This window comes from Pipistrellus hanaki (genome assembly GCF_964339955.1).
Source record: "Pipistrellus hanaki genome assembly, chromosome: 10".
NCBI classification, from domain to species: Eukaryota; Metazoa; Chordata; class Mammalia; order Chiroptera; family Vespertilionidae; genus Pipistrellus; species Pipistrellus hanaki.
In genome coordinates this window covers 61,491,555-61,511,127 of record NC_140512.1, presented here as the reverse complement: position 1 = coordinate 61,511,127, position 19,573 = coordinate 61,491,555, and the positions used below count along the sequence as shown (strand labels likewise).

General features: G+C 37.1%; 1 protein-coding gene across 1 annotated transcript in view; it reads left to right on the top strand.

Annotated features, from left to right (window-relative positions):
• Window positions 1-19,305, top strand: part of ING3 (inhibitor of growth family member 3) — a 41,796-nt gene extending 22,491 nt beyond the window's left edge. The window contains exons 5-12 of the mRNA XM_084897018.1: window positions 7,637-7,733; window positions 9,467-9,538; window positions 10,304-10,423; window positions 10,701-10,858; window positions 11,360-11,553; window positions 13,707-13,899; window positions 15,031-15,069; window positions 16,843-19,305. Coding sequence (XP_084753144.1) covers window positions 7,637-7,733; window positions 9,467-9,538; window positions 10,304-10,423; window positions 10,701-10,858; window positions 11,360-11,553; window positions 13,707-13,899; window positions 15,031-15,069; window positions 16,843-16,959 — 990 coding nt within the window. The 3' untranslated portion in view covers window positions 16,960-19,305. The remainder of the gene's footprint in view (window positions 1-7,636; window positions 7,734-9,466; window positions 9,539-10,303; window positions 10,424-10,700; window positions 10,859-11,359; window positions 11,554-13,706; window positions 13,900-15,030; window positions 15,070-16,842) is intronic.
• The last annotated feature ends 268 nt before the right edge of the window (window positions 19,306-19,573 follow it).

Sequence of the window (19,573 nt, the reverse complement as noted above, 5' to 3'; positions counted from 1 at the left end):
AATGGCTGGACAGCACAGTGCACGGGACAACAATGTTGGGGGGGGGGGCAGTTGGGGGCAACCAAGCTGGAAGGGGGGCAATGGGAGGGGTGACCAGGCCGGCAGGGGGGGCAGTTGGGGGCAATAAGGCCAATGGGGGGGGGGCAGTTAGGGGTGGCCAGGCTGGCAGGGGGGGCAGTTAGGGGTGATCAGGCCAGCAGGCAGAGGGAGTTAGGAGTGATCAGGCTGGCAGGGGGGCAGTTAGGGGTAATCAGGCAGGCAGACAGGTGAGCAGTTAGGACCCAGCAGTCCTGGATTGTGAGAGGGATGTCTGACTGCCTGCCTGGGATCGGGCCCAAACCGGCAGTCAAACATTCCCCGCAGATTCCCAAATGGAGAGGGTGCAGGCTGGGCTGAGGGGACTGTGCCCCCTTGCACAAATTTTGTGCATCCAACCTCTAGTGTGTGTGTGTGTGTGTGTGTGTGTGTGTGTGTAATATGCAAATCTACCGACTGGCAGAATGACTGGTCAGCTATGATGCGCACTGACCACCAGGGGGCAGATGCTCAATGCAGGAGCTGCCCCCAGCTCTCAGGTCCCAGTTGCCTGATTGGGGCCTGCAGGCCAACTTCTCGGTCCCTCCCCCTGGCTGGCAGGTTCTAATTGCCTGATGGGGAACTGGAAACTGGGGGTGGGTGACGGTGCTGGGACCCTGATCACCCTGCTGGTTGCCCCACACACAGAGGGCGACTGGCAGTGACAGCAGCAGGGGGCGGGGCCCACTGCTGGCAGCCTGGAAAGATCATACCTGTTTGCAGGCCAGGTCTAGGGACCCTACCCGTGCAGGAATTTCATGTGCCTCACCTCTAGTCAACAATAAACATCCAAGTGAAAGATTTTATAAATCTTAAAGAGAAGTTAAAATCTGGCAAGATTTTACATTTGAGAGCTTAGAATGCTATGTACTTGAGAGGTGAGTAGATGGTACATAGTGTAAGTATAAAACTACAGTACTTTTTACGAATAAATCATTCTCCCTGTAAATAGTGGTACTTCTACGGATTCAGTTCTTCATAGTGGGAGAGTATAACTTTCACTCAGCAAATATTTATAGAACTCCAGCTGTAAACTGTTACTAGTGGTAGACGGGCAATAATGATACAAATAGTTCATTAATATAAGCAAACTAGTAGATAAAGATTATTTTAGATTATGCTAAGTGCTATCAAGGATATAAACATTGTGGGGAGAGGGAAACAGAATGAATAAGAGGGGGATGTTGTTAAAACTATATTCAGGATAAATGTATTTCAGGAGGTGACAGTTGAGGTGATACTTGGAAAACGAGAAGGAGCCAGCCATGTGAAAAGCTTAAGGAATAACGCTTCAGGGAAACGAAGTACCCAGTACAAAGTCTGAGGTGAAAAAAAGGGCAGAATGAACCAGGAAAAGGGCCAGTGTGGTGGAGGTATAGTGAGAAAGGAGGAGGGGAATGAGAGGAGGCAGGCAGGAGCCAGCCCATGCAGAGCCATGCAAGTCAATGAGCTGTGTAGTTTTTATTCTAAAAGTAATGGAGCCTGTTTTGTTTGTCTGCTTGTTTGTTTTTTCTCCCCTTAATCCCCCCCTCTCCCAGGGCCTGTTTTTAATTGGGTTGTTTGTTGTTGTTTTTTTTTGGTGTTGAGTTTTATAAATTCTTTATACATTTTGGATATTTGCCCCTTTTCAGTTGTATCATTGGCGAATATGTTCTCCTATTCAGTGGGTTGTCTTTTGGGTAAAGGACCTGAATAGACACTTCTTCAAAGAGGACATACAGATGGCTAATATACATATGAAAAGATGCTCAACATCAATATTCATCAGAGAAATTAAAATTAAAACCACAAGGAGATATCACCTCACACCTGCCAGAATGGCTACCATTAACAAATCAACAAACAAGTGTTGGCGAGGATGTGGAGAAAAGGGGCCCTCCTGCACTGTTGGTCCAGCTACTGTGGGAAGCAGTGTGGAGTTATTTCAAAAAATTAAAAAAAGAACTCTTATGACCCAGCAATACCATTCTTAGGAATTTCTCTGAAGAAATCTGAAACACTAATTCGAAAGAATATATGTCCTCCTACGTTCATTACAACGTTATTTACAAAAGCCAGAATTAAGTGCTCATTTATATAATAAAAACCCAGTGGTCTTAGTGCCGTAACGACCAAAGACCAGTCACCAGGAGAATGCATGCATGGCGAGGCAGGGCTGCGTGCACATTGAGGTGCACATGGGTGGGCGGGGACTTGACTCTGGGGAATCCAGGGGAGTCCCAGGTCTGGGGCGGTTCAGGGGAGTCCCAGGTCTCACGAGATTTTCTGCAGTCTGTGTCTCATGCGATTTCGCATGCTGGGTCACTAGTTAGTAGATAAATGCCAAGGCTGACCGGCACACCCTGAGTGACAGATGATTGATTACTGGAGAGGGCTAAGGGACTACTTGGCTTGAGAAACCAAACAGCCCTGTTTGCCTGCCTGATTAGGCTTTTATTGTAACAACAGCTTGAACTACAATTAACTATTATATACTATCAACAGGGTAAGCATCCTTGAGAGGACACATACATCTGCAATGTCCTTTACGCAAGGATGTCTAAAGACTAAACAAAGATTTCAGTAAAATACCCGGGGGCTCAGACTTATTCGGAAAAGTCAAGGCAGGGTCTGCCGCTTTCGGTAAGGTCCTTTAGAGGCCTCCAATCTTTCAGAGATTCCTCCTTACAGACTTTCCAACCAAGTCCTGTGCTTCCCCACAGATAAGGGGTAAAAAAGCTGTGGTACATTTACTCTGCCATGAAAGGAAGAAGATACTACCTTTGCAACAACATGAAAGGACCTAGAGAACATTATGCTTAGTGAAGTATATAGTCAGAGAAAGACAAGTGCCATATGATTTCACACATGGAATTTAATGAACAAACTGAACTACCAAGCAAAATAGAGACAAACTCATAGATAGAGATCAAGCAAACGGCTCTGGTGGGTGGTGGAGGGGTGGGGGGTGGGGAGGGAAGTGATGTGAGCCAAAGAGAAAAAAAAAAGAGGTTAGAGAACTCATGGACATGGACAATAGTGTGGTGATTGTTGGGGGAAGGGGGGATCTGGGAGGGGGGAAGGTGTAGAGAGGGGATCGGAGGTGGAAGAGGTCATAGAGGGGATAAATGGTGATGGAAAATTATTTTTAAAATTAAAAGCAATGGGAGGCCAATGAAGGATTCTAACCAGAGGAGTGAACTATACCTTAGCGAAGATCGATATACGCTTAAACACATTTTATGGCAACTTTAAGTAAGCATGTATTATTTTGACAGATTTTAAGCTATAACAATTTAGTATATAATTGTGTTTGATTTTGCCTGTCAATGTTTTACTATAGTATACTATTTAATTATATTATTTTTCATTGAAATATTTTGTTTGCTTTTAAAACCAGTGGTAAACTTTTTATTCCTATAAGTTGCACTGTATATTTATTAAGAAACTGGACTGACACCAAAACCAGTTTGACTCAGTGGATAGAGTGTCAGCCTGCAGACTGAAAGGTCCCAGGTTCAATTCTGGTCAAGGGCATGTTCCTTGGTTGTGGGCACATCCCCAGTAGGGGGTGTGCAAGAGGCAGCTGATCGATGTTTCTCTCTTATCGATATTTCTAACTCTCTCCCTTCCTCTCTGTAAAAAGTCAATAAAATATATTTTTTTAAAAAGAAAGAAACTGGACTGCCTAAATATCAGCAAATGAAAAATGTATGGAATATAACTAAAAATATCAGTATCTTTTAGTGAAATTTGACTAACAGAAAAAAACTATATATCTTCTATTGCAATAATCCCCTTCTAGAATCTTGATATTCATAATCATATGCAATTGTTTGTGTTCCTCAGCCAGATGTCACTGGCATATAGCTGCATTAGATTACAGTACCTAATAAAGTTCATTTATGTATACTCGGATAAAATTTGAGCTTTTAGTTAATGCTTGAATGATTTTAGCAGTCGGTTACAGTGCCCACTACCCTTGAACGTGTTCTTTTTTATATCCTTGCATATTCCTGAGATGGTTATATTTCAGGCCCACATTTTATCCATAAATTTGAGAATTCTTCACCTAATACTCTAATGAATGAAATATATGTTTGACCTTTTGATTTGTCTCTTTATCTTTACTGTCTTTTAGGAAGATGATTAGATGTAGTTCATGTGCTAATGTCCTCAACTATTTGACTCAGCCTAAAGATGGATCAAATTTTCATCTAGTTTAAATATAATTCAGAGATGGAAAGAACAATTTTCATGACTTACCAGAGAAATAATTTGCCATCATGGTTCCTTTTTCTTCACCAATTTATCCTTCTTATTCACTACTGCCTGATCTTTTCATGGATAGAAATTTATCTCTTATTGCCCTGGATTTCCGCTTAGGGACTGAGTGCTCATTTTGAAAGGGTAAGCCAGGCATCTACATTTTAGAATTTGACCGTATTGGGAACCATTAATCATGTAGAAACTTTTACAAAGCTATATGTATTTAGTTCAGTTTGGGTCCTCAGGGACACGTGAAAATTTGAATATTAGAACTCTGGGAGAGTAGAAAGAGAATAAAGGATTACAACTATGGAAGAATGTTAGAGAGTGAATGAGGTTTTTGTTTTTTTTTTTAATTTTTATGCAGAGGAGCCAACTGTGACTTAAACATCTTTATAATCATGAATATGTTAAATAATGTTGAAAGAATTTCCTTTGTTTCTAAAGAGGTCAGAAAAAGGATAATAGATGTAAACTTAAAGCATTGATGATTGGGGTTATAGGATATGTTTTTTGGCTTTAAGGAAACTTATTGCTAGCATTTGTTGACATTAAATGGGGAATAACTCAATAATCAGAGTCTGTGCCAGCTTTGTGTAAGTAATCTTTGGTCAATTGGACCAGTACCTTCTTTACTGCTGTAAATCAGTCTTATGGGGTTAGGGGTGTGTGCAGGGGTGGCATAACTTAGGTTCTTGCTTTGTCTGTAAATTGTGGGGTCATTATCATGATCAGTTAGAATAGAGGCTTTAACCATTCAGAATCATGCAAGTAGAGGGAGAGCACTTTAGAAAGCATAGTCAAATTCAATTAAGCTCTTGCTAGGGCTGCTTAACACTAAGTATCCTGGTTTTTTATAGCTTAAGTTAAATATTGTGAGTAACTTACTTTCCAACTTCTAATTTGATTTAGTAGGAATGGTGAATCTAAGAAAGTCCTCACTAACTGATAATTGCTAATAAATAAGTAATAAATGAATTTGTAATCTTTTTTTATATACCAGGAGGTGGGAATGATTGGAAGCTGTTTTACAAAGTTGCCCACCACAGTGTAGTTAAGGCTTTTCTGTGTTTGTTTATTTTAGTTATAAATTTGGATTTTAGAGTTATTAATTCTTTGGGTTCCATTGTTTTCTTTGAACTAGTATTGGAAATTCTTCTTCTCATCATTATTTCCCGTGCTTTCAGGTGTAATAAACCTTGTCAGCACTGTCTTTCGTTTAGTAAAGCGATGCTAACTGCAGGGTTGGAGTGAGAGAAGTGTGCATGATGTCTTCCTCTTCCCCTGACCCCACTCCCCCAGCCGAGATTCCAACCCTCTTCCTCTCTATACCATACATACCCGTTACAAGCCACACCATACTTTACTTTCCTTTTCTCTAAGAATACTGCTTGTCTTCCTGTCTCTCTGCTTTCTAATCATTACTCCCTTTTCTATATATTTGAATGCTATCCATTCTTCATTAACATACAAACTTCAAGTGTTTTATTTTTTTGGGTGCTACTTCTGACTTTTTTTTTTTTCTGTTGCTTATTTGTTACATCTAGAATAAAGATATATTTCAAAACTTTATTATATTAAAAAACTTATATAAATCTTGATTTGTTAGCTACATTCTAATTATTATGAAGATAGGGATTCTCATACTTGATGTATCCTCCAAGTAATCCAGTGCTAAGCACATAATAAGAACTCAGTATTTATTAGTAGCATATTTGTAGGCAGGAAAAGTGGTGGATTAAATGGTCTTGGGATTTAAATATGAGTATTTTTTTCTGATTTCCCTTGAGATTAAATTTTGACAATGTAAAAATATTTGAATAACTGAGGTCTGTGTTCACACTTTATTTTTGGAAAGGATGCTCATCACCTGCAGGTTCTTTGAATAGGAGCAAGTGTCCATAATGTGTGACCTTACCGGATTTTAAATATTACAATTACAACCAAGTTCTGGAAAATAACTGTGTGTGAAGATGAGGGACTGTTGGGCTTTAAATTATTGAAAAATCGCAAACCAACACCACAGTGATTGCTGTTTTAATATATAAATACAAATAATAAAATAATATTCCTATTTTTTTCAAATTGAATTATATTACTCTGAGTTAAAAACAAAACAAAACAAAACAACAGATGGCTTCTGCATATACAAGTTCAGAGGACAATGTTAGGCATAAATGGTGAAACACAATTTATTACATATAGATAAGAGTTAAATCTCATTTCTATAATGCAGTAGCTATTGACTTACTTCCTATGAGCCTTAATTTCTTCTTATGAAATAGAAACAATAATAACCTATCTCAAAAGGTTAGAGGGAGGGTTAGAAAAAATATCTAACACACAAATTGCCTCCTCTACTTTTCTCCCCTCCCCCTTATTTTAGATACACATTATTTAATTGAAATTCTTAAAGTTTTTGCTCTTGTACCAGAGACATTTTGATGTTTATAAGCAAGTTACTAATTATAACAGTGATTCTGTGGGAAATTAGAGTTTGAAAAAGAGGTTGTCAATAATGCAACGTGAATATTTTTTCAAAGAATTTATGATTTCTTCTCTTTCACTTCAAAGTAGTGTATTTGAAAAAATAATTAGTATTAAGCTTAAAAGATAAATGAAGACTTATTGCTAGTTTGAGGTATCATATAATTTCTGAAATCAATCAAAAGATCTCTAGGTGAATGATAAAATAAAATTTGCCACCTTTACAAGAGCAATAGTTTTATAGTAAAACTATTTTAACCAGGCTCTTTGAGGAATTCAGTTTTCTGGCTAAAAATTGCTTTTGTTTCAACCCTTTACATAAATGTTTCACTCTTCTGCCTTAGAGAAATGTATGCATAGAATATCATAGCTTCTTTATTTGTAGACTGAGGGTCTTTCGTTGCTCATTCTAAATAACAATGCTGTGGTATGGCAGTGTGGACGGCCTTGTTATGAGTAGGGTCAGAGTAGGCTAAAAGTAATCCAGGGCATTCTATGAAAAGTTACCAGTCCTCCTGCACCTCCCTCCTCTCCCAAATCCCTATCATTGCTGCTTTACTTTTTATGTACCGCTTTTTTCAGACATTTTTCTAACAAATTACAGTCTGCTTTCTTAACATTTAAAATTTATTAAAGGAGACTCTGGAGATTACTTAGCCAGCATCTTCATTTTATAGATGAATAACCTGAAGTATAGGTTAATCGATCTGCTCAAGGATGCAAAACAGACTCATTAACAGAAACAAAGATGTAGGTTTCCTCATTAAACTGACACTTTAATAGTGTCCCAAGTTTTGGTGGTTATCTTTGATCTTCTTTGAAACAGGTAGATCGACACTTGAGAAAGCTGGATCAGGAACTCGCTAAGTTTAAAATGGAGCTGGAAGCTGATAATGCTGGAATTACAGAAATATTAGAGAGACGTAAGTAAAACTTACATTTTCCATCAATGTTGGACAGTATGTGTGCAAGCCACTGAGGAGACCCTGGGCCCACAGCTTCTCAGATCCTGCGCTCTGTGGATGGTGGCAACCAGGCCCGAGAGCTTGGACCTGGGCAGTTGAAACTGTTTGGGTCATGGAAATGGAGAGAGATAACATAGAATATTCTCACTGGCTATGAAAATAATACGTTAAGTCATTCCATTTTTTAATATGCATATGTGTTGGTAAGCTGAATGGTAAGAGCAGAGATTTAAAGAAAAAATGACCATCTAGAAACAAGTCAACCATTTGTCATTAAATGTACTGACTTTGCCCTGCCTGCTTAGGCTTTGTATAAGTTGTAAGCTTTGAAGAAGGTTATTATTTCTCTTTAAGAATCATTTTAAGGCATTTCCTCAACTGTGTCAATAAGAAAAATTTTATAGGTTCCACAGTCCTGTCTCTTTCCTCTAAACTTTCTCGAATCAGCGATAGACCATTTTAGCATTTCTTTGCAAGGGTCAGCTTGATCTCTTGCTCTGGTTACCCTTATAACCTCTTAGGTTTAACTAAGGAGACTTCCCAAAAGTGGAGACATAAGCTTTGTTTCTTTAACTAATTTAGCATTTATTCCAACCTAAATAGGTGATGTCCATAAAAGCATATAGTGTGGTGCTAAGCCCAGAGTAGACACCAGCTAAATGTTAGTGAGCCAAATCAGTATTGTGGCTGATTTCTACTAGAATCTAGTTAAAGGGCTCAAACATCTTTTTTACTTGGTGCATTTCAATGCCAAGAACATGTATATATTTCTACATACACACACACCCAAAAAATGTGCTTGCAGTGTTGGGTTATGTGTATCTCTGTTGATATACTCTGTTAATATACTTTTGTCAACTAGAGAGCAGCCAGGTATGAATCCATAGCTGCATTTTGTATTCAAAAGTGGATCCATCAATGTTGATGACCATTTAATTTATTTGTGATATTTTTATTCCAGGGGAACTTATCTGATAATATAAGTATTTTGAGACAAAATGTCCTTTAGTTGCTTTGATTTTTTGTTTGTTTTTTTGACATACTGTAATGGTAATTCATGCCTATTCAGTACTGCAGGAAGGGTCATGAAGCATCCTCATAAGGACACAGACAAATGAAACTAAATTGGATCAAGATACAGAAACTGAACCACCCTATGCCCTGCCACAATTTCATCTCAAGGGTCACAATAAACCCAGAACATTTATTTAAAAGTATTATAAAGCTTGGCAGTAGATTCTGTGCTTCACATTTCACAAGCAAAATCCCTTTACTATTTTAGGGCATTTTAATGATCAAAGAATTTCCTTTTGTACAATAATGCCCTGTAGCTTAATACTTTAGGGTTTCCCATACAAGTATTCAACTCAGTAAAACTGGGTTGAGTTATAATATTCATTCATCCACTTACTAGTATTTGGTACCTACTGTTGTGCATTCCCTTAATCAAAATTAGCATGCCTTGACCTGTTTTGTACTTAATGTGAATATTGAGAAATGGATTACTTATTGATTTGGGGTGAAATTGACAGTGGTGACCTAATGTGTTTGACTAAAGTGACACAGGCATGACATCAGAGTTTGCTAGTCCTCTGCTGGGTGAGGGTACACAGTACCTGTAATTGATTGACATATAAAGTTCGGTGACAGTTAATGACAGTGAATCGCTGTCATTTTATTTTTTTTTCCAGGATCTTTGGAATTAGATACTCCTTCCCAGCCAGTGAACAATCACCATGCTCATTCACATACTCCAGTGGAAAGTAAGTTTGGTTTGTTAGTACAAATAAAATTAAATAGAATTAAAAGCTCATATTACCTGTATATTTTTTTTTATTAGATCTACACAATTGATTGAGACATAAGTATCTTTCCTTTCCTTTTATTTTGTTAGATATATATTTGTCATTGCAGTTATTGGTAGATTTTTCTTCACTTGGAAAAAGCATCTTTGATTTGGGAACAGGGATCTGTTTTTCCCTGGAATCCATAGAAGAAGACTATATGGCACTATAGCAGCAAAGGCTTCTACACACAAATACCTGAGGCAAACAGCAAAGTAGCTCTTTGTCTTTTTCATTCTTGCTTCTCCAGTGCTTAGTCTACTGCTTGGCAGAAATAACGTTTCACTTAGTGACTAAGTGAATGGTTAGTCAGTTGGCTTGATGACTGTCTGCATTTTTTGACAAATCAATTTGACATGATAGAAGGATTGATTGAAAATTTATCTAAATTGTAGATAATGTTTTCAAAACAGAATTTCCCTCTTGCTATATGTGAACCCATGGAGCATTAATGGATTAACTTCAATTCTTTCCTACTAAAAATTTTTTTTAAATGTCTAAAATCTGCTCTTGATAAAACATGTGGCATAGAGTTCTATTTGTCCCGTCTTATAAGAAAACACAATGTCTGTATTTCATGAGGAACTCAGGTCATAAACTGTACCAGTTCACAACTAAATGCAAGTATTACGCATTGTCCATAGTTCCCTAAAGTTATAAAACACATGGATTCTTTATATGCAGAAAGGAAGTATAATCCTACTTCTCACCATACGACAGCAGACCATATTCCTGAAAAGAAGTTTAAATCTGAAGCTCTTCTATCTACCCTAACATCCGATGCCTCTAAGGAAAATACACTAGGTAAGTTTATTCTTAAATGTGATTGGTTGCTTTTGCTTGTTCATGTTAAAATAAGGGGAAATGAAAGTATTCAGGATTAATGAACATACAGATTCTTTACCTGGTTAATTTCTACATAAGGAGAAAGAAGAAAAAGGAAAAATATGACATGATAATTTTATAGAGACATGAAAATTTTAAATTAATGATTATATCTGTGGTGAGAAATAATGTATTTTAAACACACTAACATTATGTTCTCTCTGACCATTTCTATTTATTGTTTAATTCTATGCAGGTTGTCGAAATAATAATTCTACGGCCTCATCCAACAATGCTTATAACGTGAATTCCTCCCAACCTCTGGCATCCTACAATATTGGCTCATTATCTTCAGGAACTGGTGCAGGGGCAATTACCATGGCAGCTGCTCAGGCAGTTCAAGCTACAGCTCAGGTAAATAACGGGAAAGGTTTGGAAACACGGTGTTTAGATTTGTTTGAAATATGGCAAATTCTAGTAGAAACAACTAGGTGTGAACAAGAAGTTTTCTTAATTGCATAGGTTCATTTTTAAATCATAGTTTTATATCTGATATTTATATAAAGAAATGGACATGCAGAAATTACTTGATAATGAAAAGTAAAAAATAGATTCATACAATCTCATGCAGATTCCTCCTCACAAGAATTATTCATGATGTCCGTGCTCTTGACTATAGCACCTGCTAGGACAATACTTTGTTCTATCTACCCATTCCAGGGCGTTCTCTGAGGCCACCCCCTGCCCTATGATTTTAAATTCTTTGCATAAAATAGCTTAAAATTACAATGATGAAAATGGTTTAAACAAAATAAAGTACTATTGGTTAAACCAAAGTAATGTAACTAGTAACACTTGAGAAAGAAAATCTACATATTTATGTATATTAATACTATCAATGAATGTCTGTTCAAGATGAAAGAGGGCCGAAGGACATCAAGTTTAAAAGCCAGTTACGAAGCATTCAAAAACAATGACTTTCAGCTGGGAAAAGAGTTTTCAATGCCCAGGGAAACAGCTGGCTTTTCATCATCTTCAGCGCTCATGACGACATTGACACAGAATGCCAGTTCATCAGCAGCGGACTCACGGAGTGGGAGAAAGAGCAAGTAAGTCTGATTGCTACAGGAGCCCGGCCCCTTTCCCAAGTGTGCAGCTGGCAGGGCACCCACTGCTTTCAGGTCAAACAGGGGCAAGAGAGGGATCAGGATGCTTGGAGAGGTGGAAGGTATGGCATTGCCGTACTCTGAGAGGTAAAGTCTTTAAAAAGGGTTAAGAGTCTTTAATTGTCCTAGTCTTAAATTGGGTATATTAATAATTTCTGTTTATTTTTATTCGTTAGGATAAACCATTTTATGAAATTTCATTTATAACCTCTTATTTTAGGTAAATTAATACATAAAATACAAATTATATCCTGGGAATTTTAAATAAGATTCTTCATTTTGATTAAGAATAAGGTGTCTAATTCTTGGTCATATGTCCCCAAAATTGAAACTATGAAAATATCCTTAGATTTTGTATATTATACTCTTAGAATGATTATATTAACTTCAAATATGAAAACAATGGTACTTAGCAATGTCTGTCCTAAGTACCTGCATTTGCTAGGTGTTCACACATAATGAAAGTTCAAATGCTAGGCCAACAGAATTAGTTACCTAGTAACCTATATAATAAAGAGGTGATGTGCAAATTGACTGTCACTCCAACACAAGATGGCCACCCCTATGTGGACACAAGATGACTGCCACAATATGGCCAGCAGGGGAGGGCAGTTGTGGGCGATAGGCCTGCAAAGGAGGGCAGTTGGGAGTGATCAGGCCTGCAGGGGAAGGCAGTTAGGGGTGACTGGGCAGGCAGAGGAGGGCAGTTGGGGGCGACCAGGCCAGCAGGGAAGGGCTGTTAGGAGGGACCAGGCCTGCAGGGGAGAACAGTTGAGGGTGACCAGACCTGCAGGGGAGAGAGGATGGAGGCGACCAGGCCGGCAGTGGAGGGCAGTTAGGGATGACCAGGCTGGCAGGGGAAGGCAGGGGCAATCAGGCTGGCAGGGGAGCAGTTAGGCATCAATCAGGCTGGCAGGGGAGTGGTTGGGGGTGATCAGGCTGGCAGGCAGAAGCAGTTAGGGGCAATCAGGCAGGCAGGCAGGCAAGCGGTTGGGAGCCAGTAGTCCTGAATTGTGAGAGGGATTTCCAACTGCCCAGGGGGATCGGGCCTACATGGGCAATCAGACATCCCTTGAGGATCCCAGATTGGAGAGGGTGCAGGCTGTGCTGAGGGACACACCCCCCTGCCCTATGCCTCTAGTTGTATTATAATTTTTTAATGTAATCTATTTTTGTAAGTCTCTGAAAGAGTGATCAGTGTAGAATTACCACAAAAGTGCTAAGTATTTTAAAAATTCATCTTAATGACCCCAATTTATTATAACTGCTGGTGATAAATTTTTGTGTTTTTAAAATGGAATTAACATGCAGATAATGACAAGTTACTTGTGAATTTTAAAACTTTTGGTTTCCTGTCCTACACAGGTAAGTATTCACACATCAGTTGATGATCATGATCGTTTTTACCAAATGCTTTCTTTAAAAAAACTTTATTTTAATTGTTTTTTTGTTTTTGTTTTTGTTTTTTTTTAGAGAGAGGAAGGGAGAGAGAGATAGAAACATCGATGAGAGAGAAACATTGCTTGGCTGCCTTTTTCACATCTCATACTGGGGATCAAGCCCGCAACCTGGACATGTACCTGATCAGGAATCAAATCAGTGACCACTTGGGAGGACACTCAATCACTGAGCCACACTGGCCAGGCTCACCAAACGCTTCTGTATACATCTTTGTATTTTAGATTTTGATGAAGACTATTCAGTGTGCTTAAAAATACAAAGAATATCTGTAAGGGAGCCATAACTAGTGCTAATTCTTAAAGATATTGCCTACAATTTAAGTCAATAGTAAATAGTACTGATAAAAAAATATTTTAAAAACTTTGAAATATTTTGAAAAAATTTCCTTTTGAATACCTTTATTCTCCACAAAAAAAATTTTAAAGAAAAATAAACCATTATGAAAAATGTTGCTCTTTGTTCTAAACAACTATACTTTTTAATCTTTTTATCAGATTACTTTAATTTGGTCTTAAACGTTAATTTATATATTTGATTTCATGCCACTTTTATTTAGTAGTTATTCTCAGTAACTTCTGGATGCTGAGCAAATAAAACTGATGCTGTTTTTTTTGTTTGTTTATTTGTTTTTTCAGAAACAACAACAAGTCTTCAAGTCAGCAGTCATCTTCTTCCTCCTCCTCCTCTTCCTTGTCATCGTGTTCTTCATCATCAACTGTTGTGCAAGAAATCTCTCAACAAACAACAGTCGTACCAGAAGCCGATTCAAATAGTCAGGTTGATTGGACTTATGACCCAAATGAACCACGATATTGCATCTGTAATCAGGTAAAAGTCTGGCATGTGTCTATAAAAGCATAATCTGAACAAACGAGGAAAGAACAATTTCATGTGCTATTTTTACTCCAGTTAAAATACCCTTGCTTTTTTTTTTTTTTTTTTTTAATATATATACAATTTTTTCCGACTTTTTATAAAAATGATGTTTGTTGTAAATACAAAGAGTATAAAGAAACATGTAAGTTATCCATAATCTCAGCCTTCAGATATAACCTGTAATTAAACATTTTAATGTACCACTACTGCATAACCACGTGCATATTGTTTTAGTCTGTTCATGTTGCTATAAGGGTATACCACAGGCTACATGGTTTAAAGAGTAGAACTTTATTTCTCCCAGTTCTGTAAATTGGGTAGCCAAGGATGAAGGTGCTGACTGATTTCATTCCTGGATTAAGGAAAGGAAATCTTGTATAAATCTTGGCAATAAAAGTAGGTTACCTACAAAAGAACAAAATCAGATTCACCCACAATTCCCCTCCATAACACTAAAAGTCATAAGTTGATGAAAATATGTATGTAGAGCTTAGAGGGAAAAATTTTGAGTATTCTCCCAAAAACTGTTACCCAGAGTAAATTTATTGTTCATGTCCATAGAATCTGAAAGTATGCCATCTAGTTACCTTTTCTGGAAAATTATTCAGTCCATTGAGAACTTCATTGAATTCAGGAGTTAGGAAGTGGTGCTATAAAGTGCTAGCGGTAAACAGCAAAAAGGAAAATGAGAAAGGATATATAATAGGTAATAAGTTTAGAAGTTTTAATGAAATGGTCTATTGACTGCTAAATGTAGATGATCTAACATGACCCAAGAAAAAATAAAAACCTAAGTAGTAAGTAACCAAAAAAGAAACTCCAGGTCTTTAATTAAGGAATCATCTGCAAAGATGACTCCCGCAGAGAGTTCTTTCAGACTTTCAAAGGGCATATAATTTCAGTGTGTCTCCCCTTATGCCCCCATAAAGTCTTTTGGAAAGAATGTAAAAGTAAATCTGTGTACCCTGTTTCTTAATGTAAGTGTATGTTCAGTGTATTTCTATTAACCAATAGTATCATAAACAGTTAATTTGGATTTAGATGTTTGTTCTATAGTCATAATAAGATTTTTCCTTTAACCAGGTATCCTATGGTGAGATGGTGGGCTGTGATAACCAAGATGTAAGTATCACATTTTTCTATTTAGGAATGAAAAAAAGCATATTATTACTTGAATATTGTTATTTATTGTGTCTTTCAGTCTAAGAAAAGAGTTTGCAGTTATGTTAATTCTGTCATATTAATGCTAGAATATTCTTCTCCTAAATAGGATAGTGTCTCTTAATGTGTTCCCTATTTTAACTTTTAAAACTAATTTTATGGTTTTATGCAAATTGTATTTCTCAAAAAGGTGTTACATTGTATGAAAATTAGAAACACCCCCTCCCCGTTTGCTAAAGAATATTGTGTTTGCTAGAATCCAATTCACTATTCACAGTGAAGAATTGGAACTTGAAAACAATATTCTTTCAAGAAGCATGATGTTCAGGTGAAGGGGAGGGGATGTGAGATTATTTTCCTCCCATTAGTGTAGTATGTCCTCTGCAGGTGTCAGCTGATATAAAAAATCACTTATATAAAAAAAGGAGTTTTGAAATTACTCTTCTTTTGAAAGCTTAATTTTGATTAGAGAGAAGCTTTATTGAGTGCTGAGAATATGTCTAGTTAGTAATTTTCACTCCCTCTTTACTTTCATGTAACTCTTTTGTCCATCTTTTACTCCAGAGGGGTAGCCACTCTGAATTCCATGGAAATCCTACTCAGGAATATTAAACCTAAGAGATTTGAATTTGTAAATAATGTGAAGGTTGAGCAGAGTTGGCTAGGTACCTTGAAATTTGTACTCTCTCTGACCTGACAGGGTCCCAAAAACATGTTCACACGAGAAAGACCCTCCTTCCACTTCCCTCTTTAGAATCACTTACGGGCTGCTTGTAATTATTGTAAGACAGTATTGCCCAAACATTTAAAGAACACCATTGGAAACTGTCTCCTGGGCTGTTAGTGGAAATGACAAATGAGATTTCTGTGATTACTCTTTCATATTCTGATCTCTCTTGTTCCCAGTTACATACACTCTTGTGAATGCTAAGATTTTCTATGAAGTGTAGAACTGCCTAACATATTGCCGAGTACAGCACTTTTCCTCTCTGTATATCCAGGATTGGGTTCATTCAAAAGGGAAAGCCAGGGCATTCCTTTATGTCTTTAATTACAAGTAGCTTATTCCACTCCATGTGGGAGCGAATAAGGCTAATCCTATATAATAAAAGGGTAATATGCAAATTGACCAAATGACCTGTCGCTAAGATGCTTACTGACCACCAGGAGACAGACACTCAATGCAGGAGCTGCCCCCTGGTAGTCATTGTGCTCCCTCAGGGTGAGCACTGCTCAGCCATAAGTCCGCGGCAGTGCTAAGGATGCTGTCAGTCGGATATCCCCTGAGGGCTCCCGGACTGTGAGATGGTGCAGACCAGGCTGAGGGACCATCCCCTCCCCCAGTGCACAGATCTTGTGTACTGGGCCTTAATATTAAATAAAATCTTTAAAAATACATTTCCTTTTTACATAAGAGACCCATCTCATTTCTTAACTTTAAAAGTTGGTATCAACTTACTCTCCAAGAACATGAAAATTAGTAAATTTTAGTTCCTTATTTAGAATCATGGGAATAGATTACAAGAATCTCTGTTAACAGAGGTGCATAATTTTTCTGTGCCTCCCATTTCCTCATCTCTGAAGCTTATCAGTTGGACCGTGTGGTTTATAAATCAGCTCCTAGATCTAAACATTATGTTTCCATTAGTCTAGTATTCAGTGTAGTGGACATATTTTAATACATTCCCTCATCTTTAGAGGAACTAAACACTTCTTTGCAATTTTGCTTTCTAGTGCCCGATCGAATGGTTCCATTATGGATGCGTTGGGTTGACAGAGGCACCAAAAGGGAAATGGTACTGTCCGCAGTGTACTGCTGCCATGAAGAGAAGAGGCAGTCGGCACAAATAAAGACGGTCATTTCATTTGAGAAAGAGTAAGACTTCAACTAAACATTTTATATAAGACTTTAAAAAAGAAGAAAAGAGAAAGAAGATACAGTGCATTTCCAGGCAACCACTTAAAGGATTTACATAGGCAATCCTGTAAGACCTTGAACTTGAATTTTATGGGTTGTATTTTAATAATGTAAGTAAATTATTTATGCACTCCTGGTGTGCTATGAATATTATTCCAGTTAGCCTTGGATTCTTTCAGTGGCCAACATATGCAGACATTTGTATTCCTCAGCCGTTTTCACAAAGTAATGGGCATTCTATAATTTAGACTTTAAGAATTCCAACGATGAAGGTTTTAAGAAAAGTATTTTATATTCAACAGGTATGTTCTGCTGCATGTACTGCACTCCAGAGCTGTTATGTAATACTGTATATAAATGGTTAAAAAAAAAAAAAAAAAAAAGGTAGTGCTTCTAAAGAGAATTTAAGATAATGGTTTTTTAAATGCCTTTATAATAAGCTTTGTTTCTTTGTGAAACTGCGTTCAGCAGGCTGAAGGAAGTGGTTCATGTGATAAAGTGAGCTGTGTCCTCCAGAGAACCTGGGCACTTAAACTGAAACTCCTGTAGGTAAAAGCGAATCTGTGCCATTAGTCTATATGTCTACATCCAGACCGAGTGCAGTTAGGAGGGTGGGAGGGGAGGGGATGAAGGGGAAAGGGTATTAAAGGGATACATTTTTATACCAAATGTGTTTATTTTTTTGTGCAAGTAATCCTTAAAATTGGAATTGTATTAGGTGTTAAAATAAAGTTTTTAAAAAATTACTTGTATTTATATTTTACACACTTAATGAAAATTTCTCAATTCTAATTAAATTCCAATTTTCATAATCTAAAAAGGACTGAGGCCCGAGACACAGAAAGCTGTTTAATCTGTGATTTCTTTAATAATGCTTAGAATTTGTGATGTGAAAAGGGAAAGACATTTTTAATGTAAATTTGAAATGCAGATGTATTTTTTTAGATCATCTCTCTGGCTTTTCCTTCAGTTGGAAGGACATGAAAGAAGTCTAATTACAGCAGGTAAAATGAAAATAATGGTTATAGATATTTGACTTAGGCAGTGTGGCCAATTTAAATAAAGCAACCCCCTGAATTGGAGTTTAAAATTCTTTTTTTTTTTTTTTTAATTTTACCATATTCTAGTATGACAGTTAATTCAAATTTTTAATCACTCTGGGCCTTATTAAACCAGGGTGATGCTAGCTGTAGGAAGTCTCTAAAGCACTTCTATGGTTTTATTCTATAGGTGCTATTTAAATTAAAAATTTTGCATACTATTGAGTCTGATCAGTAGAAAAATCCTTAAAGCTTTTAAAATATTTATTATGTCATATTTTTTATATCAAAACGTACTGGGTACATCAGATTTTTACTTTAATGAAAACTACTTATGAGCCTCTTAGAACTTATTCAGAAAACTGTGACGTCTATGCAATGCTACCCAAAGGGTTTGGGGTAGATAGGGGATTTCAAAGGCCTCTTCCGGCTTCCAGTGCCACAGCTCCGAGCTCTGCAGTCTGTTTTATCACTGGATAGCCCATGAAGCTAAGTGAGGCTCATCTGTGCGTTACCGTGATTTCATAGTATCCCTAGTATCACGATTTGGTGGTACTCGATATTTCATGGAAATTTTATAAATCTTTAAGAAATAATATATAACGTAGTATTCCACTAGCTTATCAGCATGTTGCCTGGAGATGCTTAGTGTTATTGTTTAATGTTCTAATTCTATGTAATGATTTTTTCCAAACTTATTTGTATTATAGGAATTGGTCCGAGGATAAAGCCTTATATTCAGCCTTATTTTAAGAGAAAGTTCCTTGTCAGAGTCAGGAACATCCCTATGTCCAGCTGCTACAGCCCTTTTCAGTATGTGAATTCCACTGCTTCCCAAGTCACTCCGAAACATTTTGACAAATCTTAAGCTCAAACATTGACTATTTTATGAAGTGTGTATAAAGAAGTAAACCAAAACTTTGTGCAGTTATTTAATAATGGGTGGAACCTGTTAATATCTCAGATAGCCAGACATGGAACTACCTCATCAAATATAATGTGGCCAACTATTAGTGTTTGTTGTGACATTTACAAGGGGTATAATGAGCATTTTTGGTATTATAAAATACACATTCAAAATCTTTGTTGTGTACAAGACTCATGTAACGATTGGTGGCCTAAAAAAAGTCAATTGTGGGTTCACAGTTTATAGGTGGTGAAAACTGAGGCCTTACTGCTGTGGAGTGTATATTAAAATGTTCATGGTAACACACTTGAAGCAATAAATGGCTTAATTAAATGCCTAAATGAAGCTGAGTGTTTGATAAACATACAATCATTCTTTTTAAGGGCAGTTAAAAATTTTTTCCCCTCTCTTTTCTCCTTTAAAACAAATTCCACATATTTTAGATTTTTAACAACCTTAGGCTTGTACAGCATTAGTGCCCTTTGTCCTTAGACCTCATAAATGGTCGTCTTGGTCTAATGAATTAACTCACTGTCAGAAAAATAACAGACCAGGAAACTTGGTCTGGAAGGGGTAAGATATTCTTTGCATGTGTAGACA